The sequence below is a fragment of the Saccopteryx leptura genome, chromosome 1 (assembly GCF_036850995.1).
Source record: "Saccopteryx leptura isolate mSacLep1 chromosome 1, mSacLep1_pri_phased_curated, whole genome shotgun sequence".
NCBI lineage: Eukaryota > Metazoa > Chordata > Mammalia > Chiroptera > Emballonuridae > Saccopteryx > Saccopteryx leptura.
Window position 1 is genome coordinate 368,893,206 of NC_089503.1, and position 21,451 is coordinate 368,914,656.

Consider the following 21,451-nt stretch of genomic DNA (forward strand, 5'->3'; position numbering starts at 1 on the left):
TTCTCTGCTCTCTCCTCTAATGATAATCTCGGAACTAAGAGAGCAAGCTCCCGTTCCGCCCCCATTTTATAGTGTAGTAATCAAAACCTTTAATCCAATATACGAAATAGGGAAGTCTCTAATACAAAGTCACTTATCAGAGACATGATGGGATTGTACCATCCCACATCAAAACGGGTGGGAAAGGCTTAATTCCAAAACCAAGCCCCAAGCTACAAGGATCCTGCCTGCCCACAGCCCGCCCCCAACACACATTAATATCACCTGGGTGACGGCCTCCATGTGGGCAGCGCCATCTTTAACAAAGTGAGCATAATATATTTTATCTGCCCAACATAGAGTGTGTACTTTTAATCCATATTTCGTATGTCGAGTCCAGTGAGCATACTTTTTTCACCTTCCTCATCTCCGAGTATTGCAGAGTTCTATTAGATTAACATTAGTTCCAGAAAGAGTGAAAGACACGTACAAGTTGATTCTTGAACAATGCAGGGCTTAAGGGCACTGAACTTCTCACAGCAAAAAATCTGTCTATAACATTTGACTGCCCCAGATCTTAACTACTAGTAGCCTACTGTTGACTAGAAGCCTTCCTGATGACATAATCAGTGAATTAACACATATTTTACATGCTATGTTTATTATACACTATATATAATAAAGTAAGTTTGAGAAAAATATTATTTAAAATTTTTATTTACTGATTGATTTTCTAGAGAGAGAGGAAGGGAGAGCGAGAGCTAGAGACAGAGAGAGAGAGAGACAAAGAATCATCAATCTATTGTTCCACTTATTTATACATTTATTGGTTGAATCTTGCATGTACTCTGATCAGGGATTGAACCCTCAACCTTGGCATCTTGGGATGAGGCTCTAACCCACTCAGCTACCCAGCCATGGCCAAGAAAGTATTAAGAAAATCATAAGGAAGAGAATATACATTTAAAGAATTCATAAAAATTAATCTGTGTATAAGTAGACCTGTGTTACTTATACACAGTAGACCTGTGAACTCAAACCTATGTTGTTCAAGGGTCAGCTACAGTCTTTTCTTAAGAGCTTACCATTCTAGGACAAAAAAGACTTCAAATTAAGTGTTCAAATACTCTAATATCCAGTTATATATCCATGTAAAGGTGGAAGGAAGGTGCATACTTCATTGGCATTTACCAGCAAACAAAGGGCTTTTTCACAGGAAATAGCTACCCAGTTGAAAAAAAAAACCAGAGTGATAAAAGGTCCTTGTACAGTTTGTATTTTATTAAATTTAGTTTTATATGACAGAGAGGAAATTTATTCAAGATTTAGCACATTTAATTGTAGAAATGTGAAGTTTTAGCATGCCTACCACCAATTTTAAAAAGTCTGACAGATTTTGAGCCATTCATTACAATTTAGGGTTTATTACTGGGAAATAGAAGAAAGAAAATGAATGAATCATTAACACATTTTAATTTGGACAAATTTCACAAGTACCTTATGAATACCGTTGAGTACATAAAATGCATACATTTGGATTTAATTCTTCTGCCTTTTTTCAGGTGGTTGTGAGAGTGAATGACATACCAGCTAACTGCTCAGGCTCCTGTTCTTTCCAGTATCTTGAAGGGTCAACTCCCCGGGTTCACTCTGTGTGCTATTCCCTTGGTATGATTTTTTTTACTTGGCATTTTTTTACATGGTCATGCACTTTGTTTTTTATATGTTTTAATTGATTTGAGAGAGAAGAGGGAGGAGAGAGAGAGTGAGAAGCATAACTCATACTTGGTTCGCTTTAGTTGTTCATCTGTTGCTTCTCATACATGCCTTGATGTAGGGGGAGGGGCTCAAATGAGCCAGTGACCCCTTGCTCAAGCCAGGAACCTTGGGCTAAAGCCAGCAACCTTTGGGATCAAGCCAGCAACCTTGGGGTTTTGAACTGGAGACCTCCACATTCCAGGTTGATGTTCTATCCATTGTGCAACCACTGGCAGGCAAGATGTTCATGAACTTTTTAGACTCAGAGGGATTTGTTAGAAGCCATGTACCTGGTGATGGGTGGGTAGAAGGTGCCTTAGTTTATGGAGTGGATGTTTAGTGATGCGGCAGAAAAGTGTCATTTTTGGCCAATGTAACTGATTATGGTCATGATTGGAAATGGAGACAAGTGGAATTTTGATGACTTAAAATATTTTATTTCCTTAGTCCTTGTTTTGAAATATTCTTTACTTTGTCCCCCCCCCCCATTTTTATTGACTACTTATCTCTCATTACTAGTTTGAGAAATTAAGGTGGGGGCTGTAGGACACAATGACAAGTGCCCGTGTTCAACATTTGTCAGCACTCAACTCCCTGCATTCTGTGAGGGGAGGGGAGAGGAAAGAAACATTTGATGTTAGAATTGTCTTAAATGGAGCGATATCACTGGTTTTGTTTGTTTCATTTCTTTTCTCCTTTAAGATGGTGACATGGACTTACTGGTTTATATCACTGGAACTAGTTTCTCGGGTGACTCCCAGGCTTTGCAGATTACAGTGAACAAAACAAGTTGCAAAGTTATTTTCTCAAACCAAACAAATGTGGCCTGTCGGACAAGCCTGCTACCAGTTGGACTGCATCGGATCTCAATGTTGGTGAGACCCTCTGGTCGTGCCATCAATGCCAGCGGAGAAAGCCTCTTCCTGATCGTGGAACCTAGACTGGAAGCCGTGGAGCCTTCAAGAGCTGCAGAGATTGGTAATATGGAGCGGACCCCACGTTGCACATTGCATCTGAACCTCTGAAGGGAGCGTTCTTGCTGATATTGCAGGAATCTAGTCCTGTTATGCAATAAATTCTGTATCCACTGTGATTCATAGCTTTTTGTTTTCTGCCACCAGTATTTCTTCTAATGGAGCAACAGATATTTGAGCCCTTAAAATGGACTCACTTGCTACATGGTTTGGCTGATGGTATTAGGTAGAACTGGGTGAGGCACTGCGTCACTGGGACAATTTGGTTTAGTGGAAACAACACTAGATTTGGTGTTAGGACATATGTGCATGGGTTTTCATGATGCCAAAGTCAGATATGTGACCTTAGAAATGTCAATTACTTTTAGGGGACTTACTCTCCCAATAATGATGATGACAGGCGTTGTGCCACTTATTGAGTATCTCGTCTAAGTAATCACAGGCCGTATGTGCTTATAGCTGCCTGAAAGATGGAGTTATTAGCCACATTTTTTTCATATGAGATAATGGTGGTTTGGAGAAAACAGTGAGAAAGCCTTGTCTCAGGCTTTCCAATGGAAGAAGGTGGACTTAGGATGCCAACTGGGATTGTCAGATGCCAAGGCTTCAGCTTGCCATGCTGTCTTAGCTATACAGTAGGCCTAATGATGCTTAACCTACAGGCCTCCTCATTTTTTATGAGATTCAAATGAGTCAACAGGTGGGAAAGCCCTTTGAAAAAGAAAAGTATATGTGACAGGGCTTGCCCACTAGAAGCCTTGCACACATTGGGTGTTCACAAATGTTTGTGAACTGGCAGACACTTGGCTAGCATGCAAAGCCAACTGCCATTTGATTAGTGGGTATGCAGAGGGCAATGGGTGTGGTCAGTGGCAGCCCCATGGATGGGATCTTAGAGCCGTGCAAACCAAGGACCTCTCTGTGCTTTCTGGAGGACATGACCAATTAAAAACCCTCCAACCAACTTGCAAAAATCTTAGGAATATTCACGCTTATATATATGTTAATTATGATTTTTGGAACATAAAACTCCTTCCTTAATGCCTTGGATATTTGTCATTGCTTATTCCCTCGAACAAATACCTGTGGCTTAGAACATTTTTTGAAGCAGTGTTTCCTGGCCACAAATGCATTATTCAAAAGAACATCTTGTTTCTGATTTGACTTTGCCTAGAAGAGTGAATTATGAGGCCAACCCTACCTTATCTCTGCACATAAAATAGAGCAAGTTTTCTTTTATTTCTCAGTGATTTAAGGAAAGAGCCAGATGATACATTCTCACCATGAAAGATCATATTCTATATTAACCCAATAATTATTAGTTTGAGTGTAGGACATATGATAGTCTTCCCAGGAGATTTATAAGGGGCTTTTATAAAGTTGCCTTTGGGGACCAGGCTACACAAATCTTTAGCTCCCCCCATATGCTGCAGACACCTCAGTGGCAGACAGGTGACTCTGTCATCTTTGCTTCCTCCAGACAGCCTTGCACAGACAGGGTGGCCAACTATCCTGGTTTTCCTGGGACTCAGTGGTTGCTCAACGTGAAAGACTTTCAATCTTAAAACTGGGTCATGGGCCTGAGCAGTGGTGGTGCAGTGGATGGAGCATTGACCTGGGACACTAAGGTTCCAGGTTTGAACCCCCAAGGTCGCAGGCTTGAGCACGGGTCACTGGTTTGAGTGTGGGATCATGGTTGCTGACTTGAGCCCAAAGGTCACTGGCTTGAGCCCAAGGTCGCTGGCTTGACCAAGGGGTAAGTGGCTCAGCTGAAGCCCCCCAGCCAAGGCATGTCTGAGAAGCAATCAATGAACAGCTAAAAAGTGCTGTAACTATGAGTCGATGCTTCTCATCTCTCTCCCTTCCTGTCTATCTCTCGCTAAAAACAAACAAACAAAAAACCAACCATACATCCAAACAAACAAACAAACAAACAAACAAAAAACTGGATCATGGAACTTTTCATGTTAAAATTCAGAAAGTTCCAGCAAATGAATAAGTGGGTCCCTCATTCTATCTCCTAATCAAGGCATGCTGTTCCGACAATATGTAGTGAAATAACTTGTCTGGGATATTGTACATACTCTCTTTATACTGTAGCAAAAGATGGAAAACTCAGATGTTTTAAGCCCCATGCTACCTGCTGAAGACCTTGCCACTCAAAGTGTGGTTCTGGACTCGTAGTATCTGCATTACTTGGGAGTTTGCTAGAAATGCAGTCTCAGGGTCCATACCAGACCTCCTAATCAATCTGCAGTTTAACAGGATCCTCAGGCAATTTCTATGAATAGTGCAGGTAAGCAATGTTGTATTAGAGGGTTTGCAGAGAGGCCGTGCTGAGGCCTACCAGCAAAGAATTTACTGAATAATCTAGTATGTAATAAATACATATAATAATGTGATAAATAATACTCTAAGCCACCACTTCCCCATATGCAGAAGCATACTCAACAGGGTTTATTTAAAAAAAATTTTTTTCTTTTTTAAGTGAGAAGAGGGAAGATAGACAAACTCCTTCATGTGCTCCAACTGGTATCCACCTGGCAAACCCCATCTGGGGCTGATTCTCTGTCCATCTGGGGCTGGGCTTGCAACCTAGCTATTTTTAGCACCTGAGGCAGAGGCTCCAGGGAGCCATCCTCAGTGCCTGGGGGGCCAAGGGGCCCTTGCACTGGAACCAATCCAGCCATGGCTGTGGAAGGGGGGGGTGTGGAGAGCAGATGGTCATTTCTCCTGTGTGCCCTGACTAGGAATCAAACCTAGGACATCCACACACTGGGCTGATGCTCCACCACTGAGCCAACCAGCCATGGCTTCAACTGGGTTTTAAGGGGAACTCTTGGCAATGGAGCACATACTTCCTTGGCTCATTTCTTGCTGAGATAGAGTTGCCTTTTCTTTAGTTATGAAATCTTGTCAGGCACTTCAACTTTCAAATGGAAATGGCAAAGTAGGGCCACCGCTACAACTTTAAATTATTAACATAAAAAATAACAACAACAACAATTCATTTAGCGCTTATTACATGCCAGGGACTATTCATTCTGGGGGTACAGAAAATGAAAACAAAGATTTCGCTATTGTGGAGGTCATGGTTAACTGTGGTAGAGAAAAGTCAAGCAGGACAAGTCTGTCGGAGGGGGTGGTGGTTGGGCTAGGAAGGCCACTGGCATTGGAGGATTAATGTAGGTGGCACCGGAGAATGAAGACATGGGTGAGGTGAAGGACGGGGGGTGGTGGTTGGGCTAGGAAGGCCACTGGCATTGGAGGATTAATGTAGGTGGCACCGGAGAATGAAGACATGGGTGAGGTGAAGGACGGGGGGTGGTGGTTGGGCTAGGAAGGCCACTGGCATTGGAGGATTAATGTAGGTGGCACCGGAGAGTGAAGACCTGGGTGAGGTGAAGGAATGTGTCCTGGGGAAGTCTTGGGGGAGGGAGTTCAAGCCAGAGGGGGCATCAAATGATAAAATCTTAAGTCAGAATGAGCTTGGCTTGTTCCAAGAATATCAGGGAGGCCACAAAGGGCCATTTGTATATCTTCTTTGGAGAAATGCCCATCCAAATCCTTTGCCCATTTAAAAAATTGGGTTATTTGTCCTTTTATTGTTGAGGTATAAGAAGTCTCTATATAATCTGGATGAGTCTCTTGTGAAATATATGATTTACAAATATTTTTTCTTACCTATGGATTGTCCTTTTATTTTCTAGTAGTCTTGAAGGCACAAAAGTTTTAAATGTTGATCAAGTCCAGTTTATGTTTTATTGTTGTTGTTGCTTATACTTTGGTATCATATCTATGAAGCAATTGCCTAATCCAATGTCTCTAAGATTTGTGCATGTGGTGTTTTTTTTTCCTAAGAGTTTTGTTTGCAGTTTTAGCTCTTAAATTTAGGTATCTGACTCATTTTCAGCTAACTTTTGCATATAGTGTAAGGTAGGGGTCTGTACTATGTAGTTTTCTAAGACTGCTTATTCAGGTACCATAAACTGGATGGCTTAACAACAGACATTTATAGTCCTCCAGTTCCAGAGCCTAGAAGTTAAAGATCGAGGTGTCAGAAGAGTTGATTCAGAATCAACCTGTGGGGAAAAATCGGTTCCATGCCTCTACCCTAGCTTCTGGTGGTTCACTGGCCATCTTTGGCATTCCTTGGCTATGGAAACATCACCTGACATTTCATCTTATATGGACCTTTCTATGCTAAAAATTTCTCTTTTAATAAGATATGATGTGAATTAGGGGCCCACTCTACTCCGGTATGACTTTATCTTATATTAACTAATTATATTTGTGATGAACCAACTCCCAACCAAGGTTACATTCTGAGGTACTAGCAAGTAAGACTTCAACATTTGAATTTTTAGAGGGACACAATTGAATCCAAAACAAGATCTAACTTCATTCATTTGTATGTGGATCTGCAATTGTTCCATTTTGCATGTGTGTATAACTTCTTATAACTGGAACTTCTAGGTTAAGAGATGGTATACATCTGACATTTTGAAAATACCAAAATAGTCTCTTTAGAGGTTGTATAATTTATTTTCTATGCAGCAGTGTATGTGAGTATCTACAGTGTGTCCGTAAAGTCATGGTGCACTTTTGACCGGTCACAGGAAAGTAACAAAAGACGATAGAAATGTAAAATCTGCACCAAATAAAAGGAAAACTCTCCCAGTTTCATCCCTATTCAGTGCAGTTCGATGTAGGCTCATGCACAGATTTTTTAGGGCTCCTTAGGTAGCTATCCCGTATAGCCTCTACAGACTCGTCACTGACTGATGGCCTACCAGAACAGGGTTTCTCCACCAAACTGCCGGTTTCCTTCAAGTAATGTTATTCCTATGTGGTGGCGCTTCATTATAAACGTGCCGATATTCATGTTGCACTTTGGTCATGGATTCTAATTTAGCGAGCCACAGAACACACTGAACTTTCCTCTGTACCATCCACATCTCGACTGGCATGGCCATGGGCTACTCTGCTGTATACACGGTGTTATGTCATCATCTGTGCATGCGCACATGCTGCCACATCATCCTACAGAAACTGGGAGGGTTTTCCTTTATTTGGTGCAGATTTCACATTTCTATTGTCTTTTATTGCTTTCCTGTGATCGGTCAAAAGTGCACCATGACTTTACGGACACACTGTATTATCACATCTTACTAACACAGTGTGTTACCAAACTTTTTGATATTTGCCAGTCTTATAGAAGAAAAATAATATTTGTTTTTTCTTACACTGTATTCTTATTTAGCATTTATTTATATGAGAGAAATTGAATACCTTTTCATATCTCTAAGAAACATTTTATTTTTTCTCAGTAAACTATTTCGGGTCCTCAGCTTATGCTTTTTTTCCAATTGGGTTATTGTCCTTTTTTGTTGATTTTAAAGAGCTTTTATATATTAAGGATATTAGAACTTTATGTTTTATTCTTTGTCTCTTTGTTTACTATTTTTGTAATTCATAAATATTTTAATTTTTTGTGACAGAGACAGAGAGAGGAACAGATAGGGACAGACAGGAAGGGAGAGAGGAGAAGCATCAATTCTTTACTGCAGTACCTTAGCTGTTCATTGATTGCTTTCTCATATGTGCCTTGACTGGGGGGCTACAGCAGAGTGAGTGATCCCTTGGTCAAGCCAGCAACCTTGGGCTTTAAGCCAGCAACCTTTGGGCTCAAGCCAGTGACCATGGGGTCCTGTCTATGATCCCATGCTCAAGCCAGCGACCCTGCACTCAAGCTGGTGATCCCGCACTCAAGCAAGCAAACTTGGGGTTTTGAACCTGGGTCCTCTGCGTCCCAGTCTGATGCTCTATCCACTGCGCCACCACTTCGTCAGGCATGTTTTAATTTTATATGCAGTATATGTATCAACTTTTTATGGCTTCTAGGTTTATAAAATACTTAGGGTGGGCTTTTCTTCTCTAGAGTTATATAAAAATGAAAATTCTGCCATTTTCCTTCTACTTTTTAAATGTTTTATTTTAAAATATTTTATCAATTTGGGTTATTTGGGTAGAGATGTGAGGTAGGAATTCAGATTTAATTTTTTTCAATACTGTTCACTTTTTTCATTTATTAAATAAAAAACCCATGTATTTTCACTCACGTAAGATTCCATATTTATGGTTGCTATAGTCCTATATTTCTCTGGGTTTATTTCTGAACTCTATTCTGTTCCTTTGATCTGTCTGGCTATTCATGCTTTATTATTGCATTTTAATTATTATTTTTTATTAAGATATTTTAACATGTGGCAGAAGACTTGTTTACTCTTATTTTTGAAACTTGTATTCTGGCTATTGTTTATTTTCCATTGAATTTTAAAATCAGCTTGTCCAATTTAAATAGAAAATCCTGATTATATTTTTATTGGGATTGCATTGATGCTTTGGTTTAATTCAGAAAGATATGCAACCATTCTGATGTCTACTCTTTCTACCCATTTATATTAGTTTTTTAATTTAAGTTTTAATCTCTCTGTTATGTTCCTCAGTAGCATTTCAATGTTTTTCTTCCAATTTCTTATCCTGAGTTTTTCTTGTCAAGGCTGTTTTCAGATGTTGTATCTTTTTTTTTTTTTTTTTGTATTTTTCTGAAGCTGGAAACGGGGAGAGACAGTCAGACAGACTCCCGCATGCGCCCGACCGGGATCCACCCAGCACGCCCACCAGGGGCGACGCTCTGCCCACCAGGGGGCGATGCTCTGCTCCTCCGGGGCATTGCTCTGTTGCGACCAGAGCCACTCCAGCGCCTGGGGCAGAGGCCAAGGAGCCATCCCCAGCACCCGGGCCATCTTTGCTCCAGTGGAGCCTTGGCTGCGGGAGGGGAAGAGAGAGACAGAGAGGAAGGAGAGGGGGAGGGGTGGAGAAGCAGATGGGCACTTCTCCTGTGTGCCCTGGCCGGGAATCGAACCCGGGACTCCTGCACGCCAGGCTGACGCTCTACCACTGAGCCAACCAGCCAGGGCAGATGTTGTATCTTTTATGTTGCTATTTTAAATGCTTATTTCTTCTACTTTATTCTCTCTAAATTTGAATCTATTGTAGTCTTGCCCTAACTCTTCAGTTTGTGAATTTAATGTCAGGTGTTATTTCTCACAGTCAGATTCTCCTGGAAGGTTTTCATCAGGTTGTGTAAGCTTCCCTCCCTCACCCTGGCATGCTTTGAGACTTCCCTCTCTCACCCTGGCATGCTTCGAGAACCTTGCCCCTGCACCCACTTCCTGCTCTCAAGGGGGTGTATGTCTCTGCTTGGTGGCCCCACTGCCACTCTTGTATCCCATTCTAGGGAGATGGCAGACCAGCTTCACTGCCCTCATCAGTAATAAGGAGATGTCTGCTTATCGGTTAGGTTAAGGGCTGCTCCTTCAGATGGGAGAGTGTGTCCTGATATTGGCATGACTGATGCCATGGCTCTTCTCACTCACGTCTACAGTGAGGGGGCGGGGTTCTGTGGTCGCTCTTCAGAGATCAGCAGAGAAATCCTGATGGCAGTGGGCTGTGACGTCGGTCACTTCTACACCATCATGGAGACTAGAACCAAGGAGTGTGGTATCAAATCATAAAAGCTGGAGGGGCTAAAGCTGGTTTCAAAGGTGAGGGACGTGAGAACCAGTGACCTCAGGGACAATACCACAAACAATCTGCTTTAAGTGGCACGGTGAGCTGTGGCCCCGACTCTGGGCCCACTGCTTTTTCCAACATCATGCTCCCTTCTATATGATATTTCTGGAAAAAAGTAAGTTTTATAGGATTGGCAGGGATAACATTTAATTTTTATTTATTTATTTATTTTTTTTACAAAGACAGAGAGTGAGTCAGAGAGAGGGATAGACAGGGACAGACAGACAGGAACAGAGAGAGATGAGAAACATCAATCATTAGTTTTTCATTGCGCGTTGCAACACCTTAGTTGTTCATTGATTGCTTTCTCATATGTGCCTTGACCATGGGCCTTCAGCAGACCGAGTAACCCCTTGCTGGAGCCAGCGACCTTGGGTTCAAGCTGGTGGGCTTTTCCTCAAACCAGATGAGCCCGCACTCAAGCTGGCGACCTCGGGGTCTCGAACCCGGGTCCTCTGCATCCCAGTCCGATGCTCTATCCACTGTGCCACCGCCTGGTCAGGCCGGCAGGGATAATATTTAAAAATCTAGGGCAGGAAAGGTTTTTCAGGGACCATCTACTTTCCTTTTGTGATTTGTGGCAGTATTGTGTCTTTCTGTTTAACTCCAGGGAACATCACTGCTCCTCTGCCCTGTAACCACCATTTCTACTCTCTCTATAGTAGTTTATGTATTAACTTCACTCTTTTTCTGCAGTGCAAGCGAGCCTTGCATTTTGACTAAGGAGCTTCATATTTTGATTTGATTTTAGCTCTCGTGGATAATTAGTTTTTGTCTGCCTGTATACCCCACCTGAAAGTGCTGTTTTTGATACAGGGGGGCTCTGGGCCACCATCCGAGGCTCTGGTTTGGAAGATGTTAGCCTGGTGTTATTTGGATCTCAGCCTTGTGCCATCAATGTCACTAACAGCAATTCTCGAAGAATTCAATGCCAAGTTCCACCCAGAGTAAGTGTAATCTTTGCATCTCCTTCTCTCTGTGTGGGTGACCATTAATGTGTAGTGTAAGGTTGTCAGTGAGTCATTTCTTAGAACTAAATTAGTTGACATGACCTTTTCATCACGAGAAAATGCCAATATTGTCTATATTGCCTGTTCTGCTATGAAGTGGGAAGCTGACTCCCCCAATGGGGCTTCTAATTAACATCACTTATTTTCTTTAAAAGCAGACAAAAAAAGAAGTCCAAGTCCACGTGCTCAATGAGTATTAGTGTCACATAAGAAATAAGTTTACTTAGTGAACATTCTCAGTGTTGGTTTGTAAAACTTACGTATCTTGTAATCTCACTTCTATCATAAGCAAACAAATAACTTAGTTTCTCCAGCAATTTTGTTTTCTGGGATGGATGTGAATAGTGGAACTTAGACAATTCTAGAATATTCTGTTCTTATAAAATATCTTCTTAGTTATTTCCCACTGTTTCCCTTTTCCTTTAAAAAGAATTCCCTTAGCTATCTTTTCTTTTGTTAATACTCTCTCCATAGACTATTAATAGATTTGATTCCAGATCCTTCCCTGGTGCTGTTAGTGAGAGTTACGCTTAAAATTCAGTCAGGCTGAATTTTCCATTCAGAGTTGGCTTCAATGTCACTGACATTTCTAGCACATCCATGACTGCAAAAGCTGGTTGTTTACTGAGCAAATAAAAGACAGGGCTCAGACTAATCTTTGATCTCTGGTTCCACATTGTTATCTTATCTAGTTACTCAAATATTATGAAATGTGAGCTTTTATATATAAACTGCATGTAATTCCCATATATGGTTGTATTGTAATTTGTTTAAATATTCCCTATTAGTGGACATTAAGATAATCCCCAAAATTTCCTATTTTAAACAAAAGAGCTTTTATCATTCCCATAACTATATTTTCTCAGGATATGTAGTATTCAGTTGCCTGAAATTCCTTTTTAACTTATACTTTTACTATCACTGTACAAGTATCTGATTTCTGTTTTTTTGGCTAACACTGGGTATTATCACTTTAATATATATTTACATTCTAATGGGTAAATTTTGTACTGTTTGGGTTTTGTTTACTAAAGAGAATAACACTAAAAAGACCCCCAAATTTTAAATTTTGATCAAAGTAATACATGGAAAATTTAAAAGTAGAACGGTCATGCTCTCCTACCACCCCTCGTTCTTCAAGTCCCCCTTTCTGAGACAATCACTTTTAATTCTTTGAATATAGTTCTAATACTATGACTTTTTAAATTAATAAACCATGCTTACATCATTATAACTATTTAAATGAGGCTGGCAGAATCAGGGAACATACATTTTCTTCTGTTACAGTTAATTTTTATCTTAGAGCCTTTTTAAAACATGACTTCCTCAAAATTAAGACTCATGGACAGAAATAGGAGTGCAGTGGTTACTAGAGGGAGGGGGGAAAGGGAAGAAGGAGGGGGAGGGACAAAAAAAGAAAAAAAACCATGACTTCTTTATAATAAAAATACTCTAAGAAAAAAAATCCATCATATTAGTTACTCTTTTCTCTTGAATCTCTCTTTTCCTGCTTCAATCAAACTTGATGTTGTTTAGGTTTATTCTACAAGTTTTATCTTAGTACTTTTCTTAATTGCTCTCCTGTGTAGTCATTTCTTGAAGTACCTATCTTTCTCTTTTTCAGTTATTGTTTATTCTGTGAGGTTATAGCTTTAAGAAACAGCCTAAGAAAGAATATGTTAGAGCAGGGGTCCCCAAACTTTTTACACAGGGGGCCAGTTCACTGTCCCTCAGACCGTTGGAGAGCCAGACTATAAAAAAACTATGAACAAATCCCTATGCACACTGCACATATCTTATTTTAAAGTAAAAAAACAAAATGGGAACGAATACAATATTTAAAATAGAGAACAAGTAAACTTAAATCAACAAACTGACCAGTATTTCAACGGGAACTATGCTCCTCTCACTGACCACCAATGAAAGAGGTGCCCCTTCTGGGTGCGGCGGGGGCCGGATAAATGGCCTCAGGGAGCCGCATGCGGCCCGCGGGCCGTAGTTTGGGACCCCTGTGTTAGAGGGAAGTTTTCTGAGTACTTACATATCTGAAACTATTCTCACACTTGATAGATAGTTTAGCTAGGTATGGATGTTTATTTGAAATCACTATTTTCTTGCAGAATGAATTAGTATGTTAATTAAAAATAATTTAACTTTTTTATTTATTAATTTTAGAGAGAGAGAAAGGAGAGGGAAAGACAGTGTAAGAGAAACATCAATTTGTTGTTCCACTTATTTATGAATTCATTGGGTGATTCTTGTATGTGCCCTGCCTGGGGGTTGAACTTGTAACTGTAGTATATTGGAAGGACACTCTAACCAACTGAACTACCTGGCCAGGGCAGAAAAGAATTCTTATTTACCCTTTAATCAGTTGGATGCTGTACTTGCCTATTATAAGCATTTGTCACTCTGTGTGTGTGTGTGTGTGGCTTGAAAGTAGCAAATATTCTCTTTAAAAATAATCTTCATGAGGCCCTGGCTAGGTGGCTAAGTGGATAAGGCATCAACCTGGTGCAACGGAGGTCATGAGTTTGACCCCCAGTCAGGGAACATATGAGAAGAAACTAATGAGCACACAACTAAGGGAAACAATGAGTTGATGCTTCTCCCTCTCTCTAACATCAATGTAAAAATTTTTAAAAAATCAATCTTCACAAAATTAGGCTCTCTATGAACTTCTCTCAAGTCAGGCTAACTCTCTATGAACTTCTCTCAAGTCAGTCATATTTACTGAGGTTTGATTTTAAAAAATTGATTTTACAGGGAAAAGATGGACCCACTGTGAACGTGACTGTGATCAGTGGGGACCGTTCTGCTGTTCTTTCCATGGCATTTGCATATGTCTCCTCTTTAAATCCAGTGATCTTGTCTCTGAGCAGAAACAGAAGTAACATAGCAGGTAAAAATGTGATATGGAAGAATCATTTTGTTTTTAAACTGTTGGTCGTATAAAAAGGAAAACAATGTCTTACACATTTTATTGAGCTTTATTTAGTATTATATTTCAAATGGAAGTTATTTTTCTAAAAAGTAGGGGACTGGTATTCTTATTTTAGCCATCCTTGTATAAATCTTGTGTCTATTTTCACTCTGTAAAATTGGGACTATTTCTAGCATGAAAATGATATGGGCATTTAAAGGTAACATTTCAGCAAATATTTATTGAGCACCTACTATGTGTCAATAGCAGAGACATATAATAGAGTTAAATTCTTGTAACTAATTTACACAGTTATTAGCTTCAGTTGAAAGACAAGGAAACTAAGAAATAGAATAAGTAACTTGTCTAAGATGTGACCTTTAATAAATAACAGAGCTAGTTGCCGATTCCAAGCAGTTAGCCACTTGTATAATTTACTATAAAATACTGTTTTGGGCATCATATTTTATTATAGCAATTATTTGACATGATTAGAGAATAGGGTGTTCTGATTAACCAAGAATTCTTCTTGTTCCTTGAGACATATTATATATAATAAGAATGAATTCTTTAGTACACAGCTACATGAAACAGTTTAACCTTTCTTTGACAATTCAGATGATATGACAGGATGGAAATATAATGATTTATTACCATGTCAGTCCATATAGATTTGAAAAAATACCAGGTAACACATCTTTCTGATTAATTGAATGCTGGATAACAGAGGGTTTATTACAGCCATATCTAAGTGTTTATGATAAGAGACCATCAAATTCCCCCCCCCACACACACACACAAAAGTCTGGAATCAGTTTTTCTGGTACTATTTTTATTTTCAATTCCTCCACAGTACATAAATAAAGGGAAGTGTCCTTTAGCTTCTCAGTATTATTTATCTCAGATAGCGCGAAGAAGAAGTTGCCTTAGGCACCAAAGTGCGTAAAATTCCTTAGTGGTATAGATTCTTTCCAACAAAGTAGAAAAGGGAGGAGGGAGCTTTGTGTTCTATTCAGATATCAGTTGATTTTGGCTTTTAATAAAATTTCCTACCTATAATGAAAAGAATAAATATGTTGCATCAGTGCCTCAGAGGTATCTAAGATTAGCTTGACAATTGACCAAGAGCCCAAGGAGTTCATGTTATTGATATATACAACATGATGCATTATTTGCAGAATTTACACTTGCATTTAAATCTTTCTACAGGCAGAATAAAGAACATGTTATACAATCCACAAAGAGTGGTAGCCTATTGGGAAAGTCTCTTTGAAAGCTGGAGTGTGACACATTTCCATCTAGGAGATGATTATACTGATGGTGACCATGAAATCAAGATAAAATCAAAGAAAGAGAGGATGCGGATGGGGGGGGGGGCAGAGAATTTGAAGTGCAGGACCATTAGAGCATTTTTTTCAGTCAGTTAGCACTAAGTACAAATGAATCCCAGCTCAACCACTCCTTGGGCAAGATATTTAACATTCCTTATCTTTAGTTCCTTTAAGTGATAGATGGGAATCATTCTTTCAAGATTATTGTAAAAGTTGGAAATAAAGGAGCTAAAAGTAGCTGGTTCAGAAGCTCACATGGAGTAAGCATTCCACGAATGCTTTGTTGAAATGAATGCCATCATTCTGCCAGATACTGTGTTATATATTAGAATGGGCCAAAGATGGCCCCTGTATATTGGCACCTATGTTGTTTGCTTTGTCACAGTAGGCTGGGAGCCATTAGCTCATGCCTGCCAGTGTCAAACTCAAATTTTTACATACCTAAGTATTTTAAATATAGTCCCCTAAACTAGCTTTTTTAACCTTTTAGAGCCTGCCTGCTTTGCATGCCCTGTAAAACTGCACCCAACCTCTGCTAGACATAGAGAAGATAAACCTGGAAGTCATAAAGATCTCTAAGCCACTGATGCCCTTAGGAACTCTCTGACCCCCAAACTACCCACCACACTGTTGAGTGACATTATCTAGACACATAAGCCCCTCTCTAATCCCTCTCTTCCCTAGGAGTTTTCTTGCCTTTCTCCACTTCTGGATGGGGCTCCCTTAGTGTTTCTCCATCAATGGAAACCTGCCAAAGCACCACCCATATAAAGCTGTTTTTGTTGTTGTTTTTGTGCTCTGCCACCTTGTGGTCATATTTTCTTTCTTCCTCCATCCTAACACTTCAGACTTCACAGTGGAAGATAGGAAAAAGTAAAGAGGATATGGATTAAGTTAGTTGAGGGCTTTTCAATATCATACTGCACCAGAGGCTATCCGAGGATATCTAATTTAATCCTTATAGCAAACCATGTGGGGTGGTGTAAAGCCAGTAGCTGCGGCCACCATCACAGCCCCCTGGCCCATACAGGTTTGTATTTGGTTCAGACAGATGGTAATGAAACAACGGAGCCAAGAACTGGTGGGCCATTACTTTTAATCCTAACTTGCACCTGGCGGGCGAGAAAATACACACAGTGGGAAAACACTTCCCTTTCCATTCAGGGCTCCCAAACCCACTGACTTATCTCAGTATTCCTAGAATCAAAGGTTTCTACCTCACCAGCCTTATTCACCTCTGTTCCCCATCTCCTCTCTGCACAAACTCTGCACAAACTGGCTTCTCCTTCAGCACTCCGCCATCTTGGCTGCCTCTCCCCTGCAATGCTGATGACAGGATCTCAGAGAGAGAGTGCCCCTGGTTTGCCTTATCTTATAGTGTAGAAATTAAAGCCTTTAAGCCAATATACAAATACCAAAGTCTCTGATACAAAGCCACTTATCTGAGGCATAAATGAGATTCCTCATAAGAGTGCACCACCCCACATCATGCACCAGTCAAGGATGTGGGGAATAGCTTAGTTTTGAGAAGATCTTAGTATTAGAAGGATGTTGAAAAGATCTTAGTATATTAAAAAGGTGGGAAAGGCTTAGTCTTAAAACTAAGCCTTAGGCTTTAATGACTTTTCCAGCTTATAGCCTGTCTTCCACACCCCATGCAAACTATAAGCGAGCAAACATATATATCATATTTACAAACTTATTTGACTAACAGGTGGGTTCCATAACAGCCAAGGCTTTGAGAACCCAACATGAGTCACACAAAAAGTGACAGGGCAGAGCAAGGCTTTAAACATAGATTCAGTCTTCTCAACATGCCACCGCCCCTCCTCTTTGACATTTTTCTTTCAAGTAACCTCTTCTCCTCCTCATATGATTGTCTGTAGTGTTCTCTAGATGCCAGCTCTGCAGCACTTCTCAAACATTAGCGGCCAAAGGAGCTGTAGAGATGCTTTAGCTCAAGCTGTGTCTCTGTGGACACTGTGAGAGGCAAGAAGGGCATATGTCGTTATTTCCACTCCAGCCATTGCACACTCCAGTTCTAGCTCTTGTTAAGACTCTGCAAAGTATATTTCACATTCCTTGTTTCTTCAATTTATCTTATAAATTGGGGTAATAGTATTTTTTTTTCTTTTTCTGAGTGAGAGAAGGGGAGAGAGACTCCTGCATGAGCTCTGACTGGGATCCACCCAGCAAACTGTGTCTGGGGCTAATGCTCTACCCATTAGGGCCATGCTCACAATGGAGCTATTTTTAGCACCTGAGGCAAGGCCATAGAGCCATCCTTAGCACCTAGGGTCTGATGCACTGGAACCAATAGAGCCATGGCAATGGGAGGGGAAAAGAGAAAGAAGGGGAAGGAGAAGTGTAGAGAAGTAGATGGCTGCTTCTCTTGTGTGCCCTGACCAGGAATCCAACTTGAGACATCTACATGCTGGGCCAGTGCTCTACCACTGAGCAAACCTGCCAGGACCTGGTATGATAGTTTTAATCATATTCTTCCTCTGTGTAGAAAATTTTAGAGGCCTCTACTATCCACTGAGTTAAGTAGGGACCCATCAGGTTTGGCTTTCTTGGTCTCCAGCCATAGGGCCACCATCAGCTTGGCCTACTCTAATAGAGTCCCTGATTGTATGGACGTTTGTCTGGCCTTCCATTCTCTTTTCTTTTCTCAAAGTCACTGGATGACAAAATGAGAAAGTGCCAGAAAAGACATTGGGTCAAACAGTGAAGATTCTAGAACTGAATTGTAAATCCCCTCTGGTCTGTCATGGCTTCTTGGAATTGTGCTTTCAACGTGAATTTCAAGCACCATCTTGCTCTTAAGGCCTTTCTTGCTATTTTAAACATTGCCCTTCCTTGAACAACCCCACCGCTAAACATTCATCTCTCTTATGGCAGGTCTTAAAACTGAAGCCATCTTGGCACCTAGCTTACCTGAGGTCTTCTAGAGGGACAGGGTCTATGTGCAAGTTATTTTTGTGCTCCTTATGACAGACTGCTCTTGGTGCTCAATAATATTTGAGGTGAAAGGAGTTGAAGTCGAACATTTATAATACACAGAGCATTTTAGTAGAGTTGCTAATTAAACTAAAAAAGGTATTTAAATGTCAGAGAAGACTGGGCCCAGGCCTTGACATTTCCATTAATTAGCTATAAAACCTTGGCTTCTGAGCCTTAGTTTTTTCAATAGCTGAATTCCAGTCCTACTAACTGTGTCAAATATAGCATCAGGATAGTGTGGGTAGCAAATGAAAGGGTACACACAAGAGTGCTCTATACATTGTAAGTGCTCTACTCACTCACATACAGGGTTCTTACGGGGTTCAGTGCCAACTGAAGACGCAACCTCACACTTCTATCAGTGGAAACCCAGAGGTGAAAGAAAATGGACAGGGGGTGCTATTTGCTGGTCATGAAGGCCCTCAGCCCTCCAAACCACTTCTCAATTTGCCTCTGCACAAAGATAATTAGTTTGCCTCTTGAGTCCAATTGTTCTGACAAATTTGCTTTGTGTGCAATACACAGGGCTGATCATGTATTTAATAATAAGACTGTTTGGATTGAGTAGGAGGTTGGGGCCACAAAGCCACATCACAGAGGCTAAGGAGATCTTTTCAACACAGGAGGCGAGACCCTTTCTATTGGGATGGCGCCGTGGGTGGACTCAATGCGTTTGGAGGTGGAAGTTCGTGTCCGGGACTCCTTGGCCCAGGTTCAGGCGAAGACTGCTCAGAGGCTGGAGGTGGCGCTGCCCCCACTGCCAGCTGGCCTGCACCGCATCTCAGTGACCATCAATGGGGTCAGCATTCGCTCTCAAGGGTGAGATGGACACTTGCCATTAGTTTTAGGTCTGTCTGCTGGTCTAGTGATTCAGGTGAGGAATTCTGGTTTTGAGTTAGGACTTTAATTTTTCTTCTCCTGAAGTTAGGGGATAAACAGATGAGAGAGCCATAACATTTGAACAAATCTTAGAAATCTTACAGGGCAGTTCATCTTGAGACCAATTCAGGGGGAATTTTTCACTTACTAATTAGGGAACAGAGAACTTTCTGGAACTAAGATAGCATGGCTCTTTAAGTGGGGCAAACATCTATATGTGAAAGGGGAAGAGTCTATTCTTGAATAAAAGTCTTATTTAAGTAAGACCTTTTATAAAATCGTGTCTTGAGCTTTGAATAAATGGCTTGCAATTATTGCACAAGCCATTTTCCTATCTATCCTCTTCTCCCTGAAGTCCCTCTGCCTGGTATTTCTCCAGAAGTTCCATCTCCTTGTTCCAGAAAGTTAGCTAAACTGCATGGGGCTGACACCACCGCATGAGACTGGCCCAGGAAAATGTCCCATCCAACACCTTCCCATTCCATGTCTTCTCTTCACTGTTAGGCAGTGTGTCCCCTCCGGCTCTCCGTCACGGCTCTCTCCGTCTCCCCCAAGTGCATGCACCTCTTCTGTCTTGCTCCTTCCTTTCTGAGTCTTTTCCTAAGTCTCTCAGTTACTTCCTACCAATCTCCCCATTTTCTTCTGCAGGGTCGACCTTCACATCCAGTACGCCACAGAAGTGTTCAGCATCGAGCCTTGCTGTGGGTCCCTTCTGGGTGAGTGGCTCTGAGGAGGCTGGTATCATTTACAAAGCGCTTGTAACTCACTAGATGTTCAGATTGGGTTCCTGGACTCATTAGCCAGTGAGGTCAGAAGCGGGCACCGGGAGAGGAGTTTCCTTGTGCTCCAGGAACCGGGTGGTGCACTTGGAAGGCTGTGAAAACTTGAGGATTCCTCATCTCAGTCAGCTCAGGAAATTAAAGAATTCTTATGGAAAGGAGATGTGCCTGATTTTTGGGTTTTTGTTTTTTTTCCATAACAGAAAGAGGCTGGAACATCTCATGTAGCACATCTCGACTAGATATTAGAAAAATAGGGGCTAACACTTCCCGTGTTAGCCTTTTGGACCCTGTACCTATAGGGAGGGGAGGATGGGGTTAGGGGCCTTCACTCTCCTCTAGGGGTGCAGATAAAGGACTCAGAAGTAGTCAGAAACACAAAAGTCCACGTGGGAGAGGTGAGGACAAGGCAAACAGAAATCTAGACAACTATTTATTATCAGAAAAGATTGAAGGCTTTATATTTGCATGTGAATAATCATTGTGATAGTGTACATTATTCTGGTTGAATATAGTAAAATCCTTTCTGAAGCTGCTTGGCTATCCCACAGCTTTGGTAATGATTGGGGTACATTGCTCCAACCCCTGTACTGAAGATGGGTTTGATTGTCTCTCAGCTAGAATGCAAGACAAAGCCTATCTATGAATATAGCAGTAGTCATAAGCATGTTTCAGGGGTTCTTGAAATGTCATTTATATGAACACATGTGACTGAATAATATACGAAATACTGAACTATGTAAAATAATATAGAAGATAAGTAGAAGACTTCAACAGATTTGATTTTTCATTAGTGTGTGAGTTGAATATATAGAACAATATACATATACTTCACATAATAACATGTAGAATTATATGAAATAATATGTCAGATAATAGGGCAAATGATAAGACTAAGAAATCTGATTTTTCATTAATATATAAATTATATATATGTTTATATAAATATACATATATACTCTCTGCATAATAAAATATATAATAATATAGATTAACATCAGATGATGTAGTAGATGACAAGAGCACTTGAATAAATTTGCTTTTATTTATGTTATAAGTTGATAGAAGTGGTGGCTTCTAGGATCTATACATATACTTAAAATTTTTGTCTTAAATGTTATAACAGTTCCTTCATACAGAACAATTTATACTATTTTTCTATGTGTGAATTTCAGCC

General features: G+C 40.6%; 1 protein-coding gene across 7 annotated transcripts in view; it reads left to right on the forward strand.

Moving 5' to 3' along the window:
• The window catches only part of PKHD1 (PKHD1 ciliary IPT domain containing fibrocystin/polyductin), a 482,558-nt gene that overhangs the window by 55,959 nt on the left and 405,148 nt on the right, over nt 1-21,451 (forward strand). For 6 of the 7 annotated variants that reach the window (XR_010748128.1, XM_066359212.1, XM_066359215.1 and 3 more), the window contains exons 26-31: nt 1,542-1,647; nt 2,440-2,715; nt 11,166-11,296; nt 14,126-14,261; nt 19,240-19,435; nt 20,144-20,211. Coding sequence is in view for 6 of the 7 variants with exons in the window: in XM_066359212.1 (XP_066215309.1) it covers nt 1,542-1,647; nt 2,440-2,715; nt 11,166-11,296; nt 14,126-14,261; nt 19,240-19,435; nt 20,144-20,211 (913 nt within the window). In the remaining variant the exon portion in view is untranslated. The remainder of the gene's footprint in view (nt 1-1,541; nt 1,648-2,439; nt 2,716-11,165; nt 11,297-14,125; nt 14,262-19,239; nt 19,436-20,143; nt 20,212-21,451) is intronic. The other variant, XM_066359218.1, reaches the window with a different exon arrangement.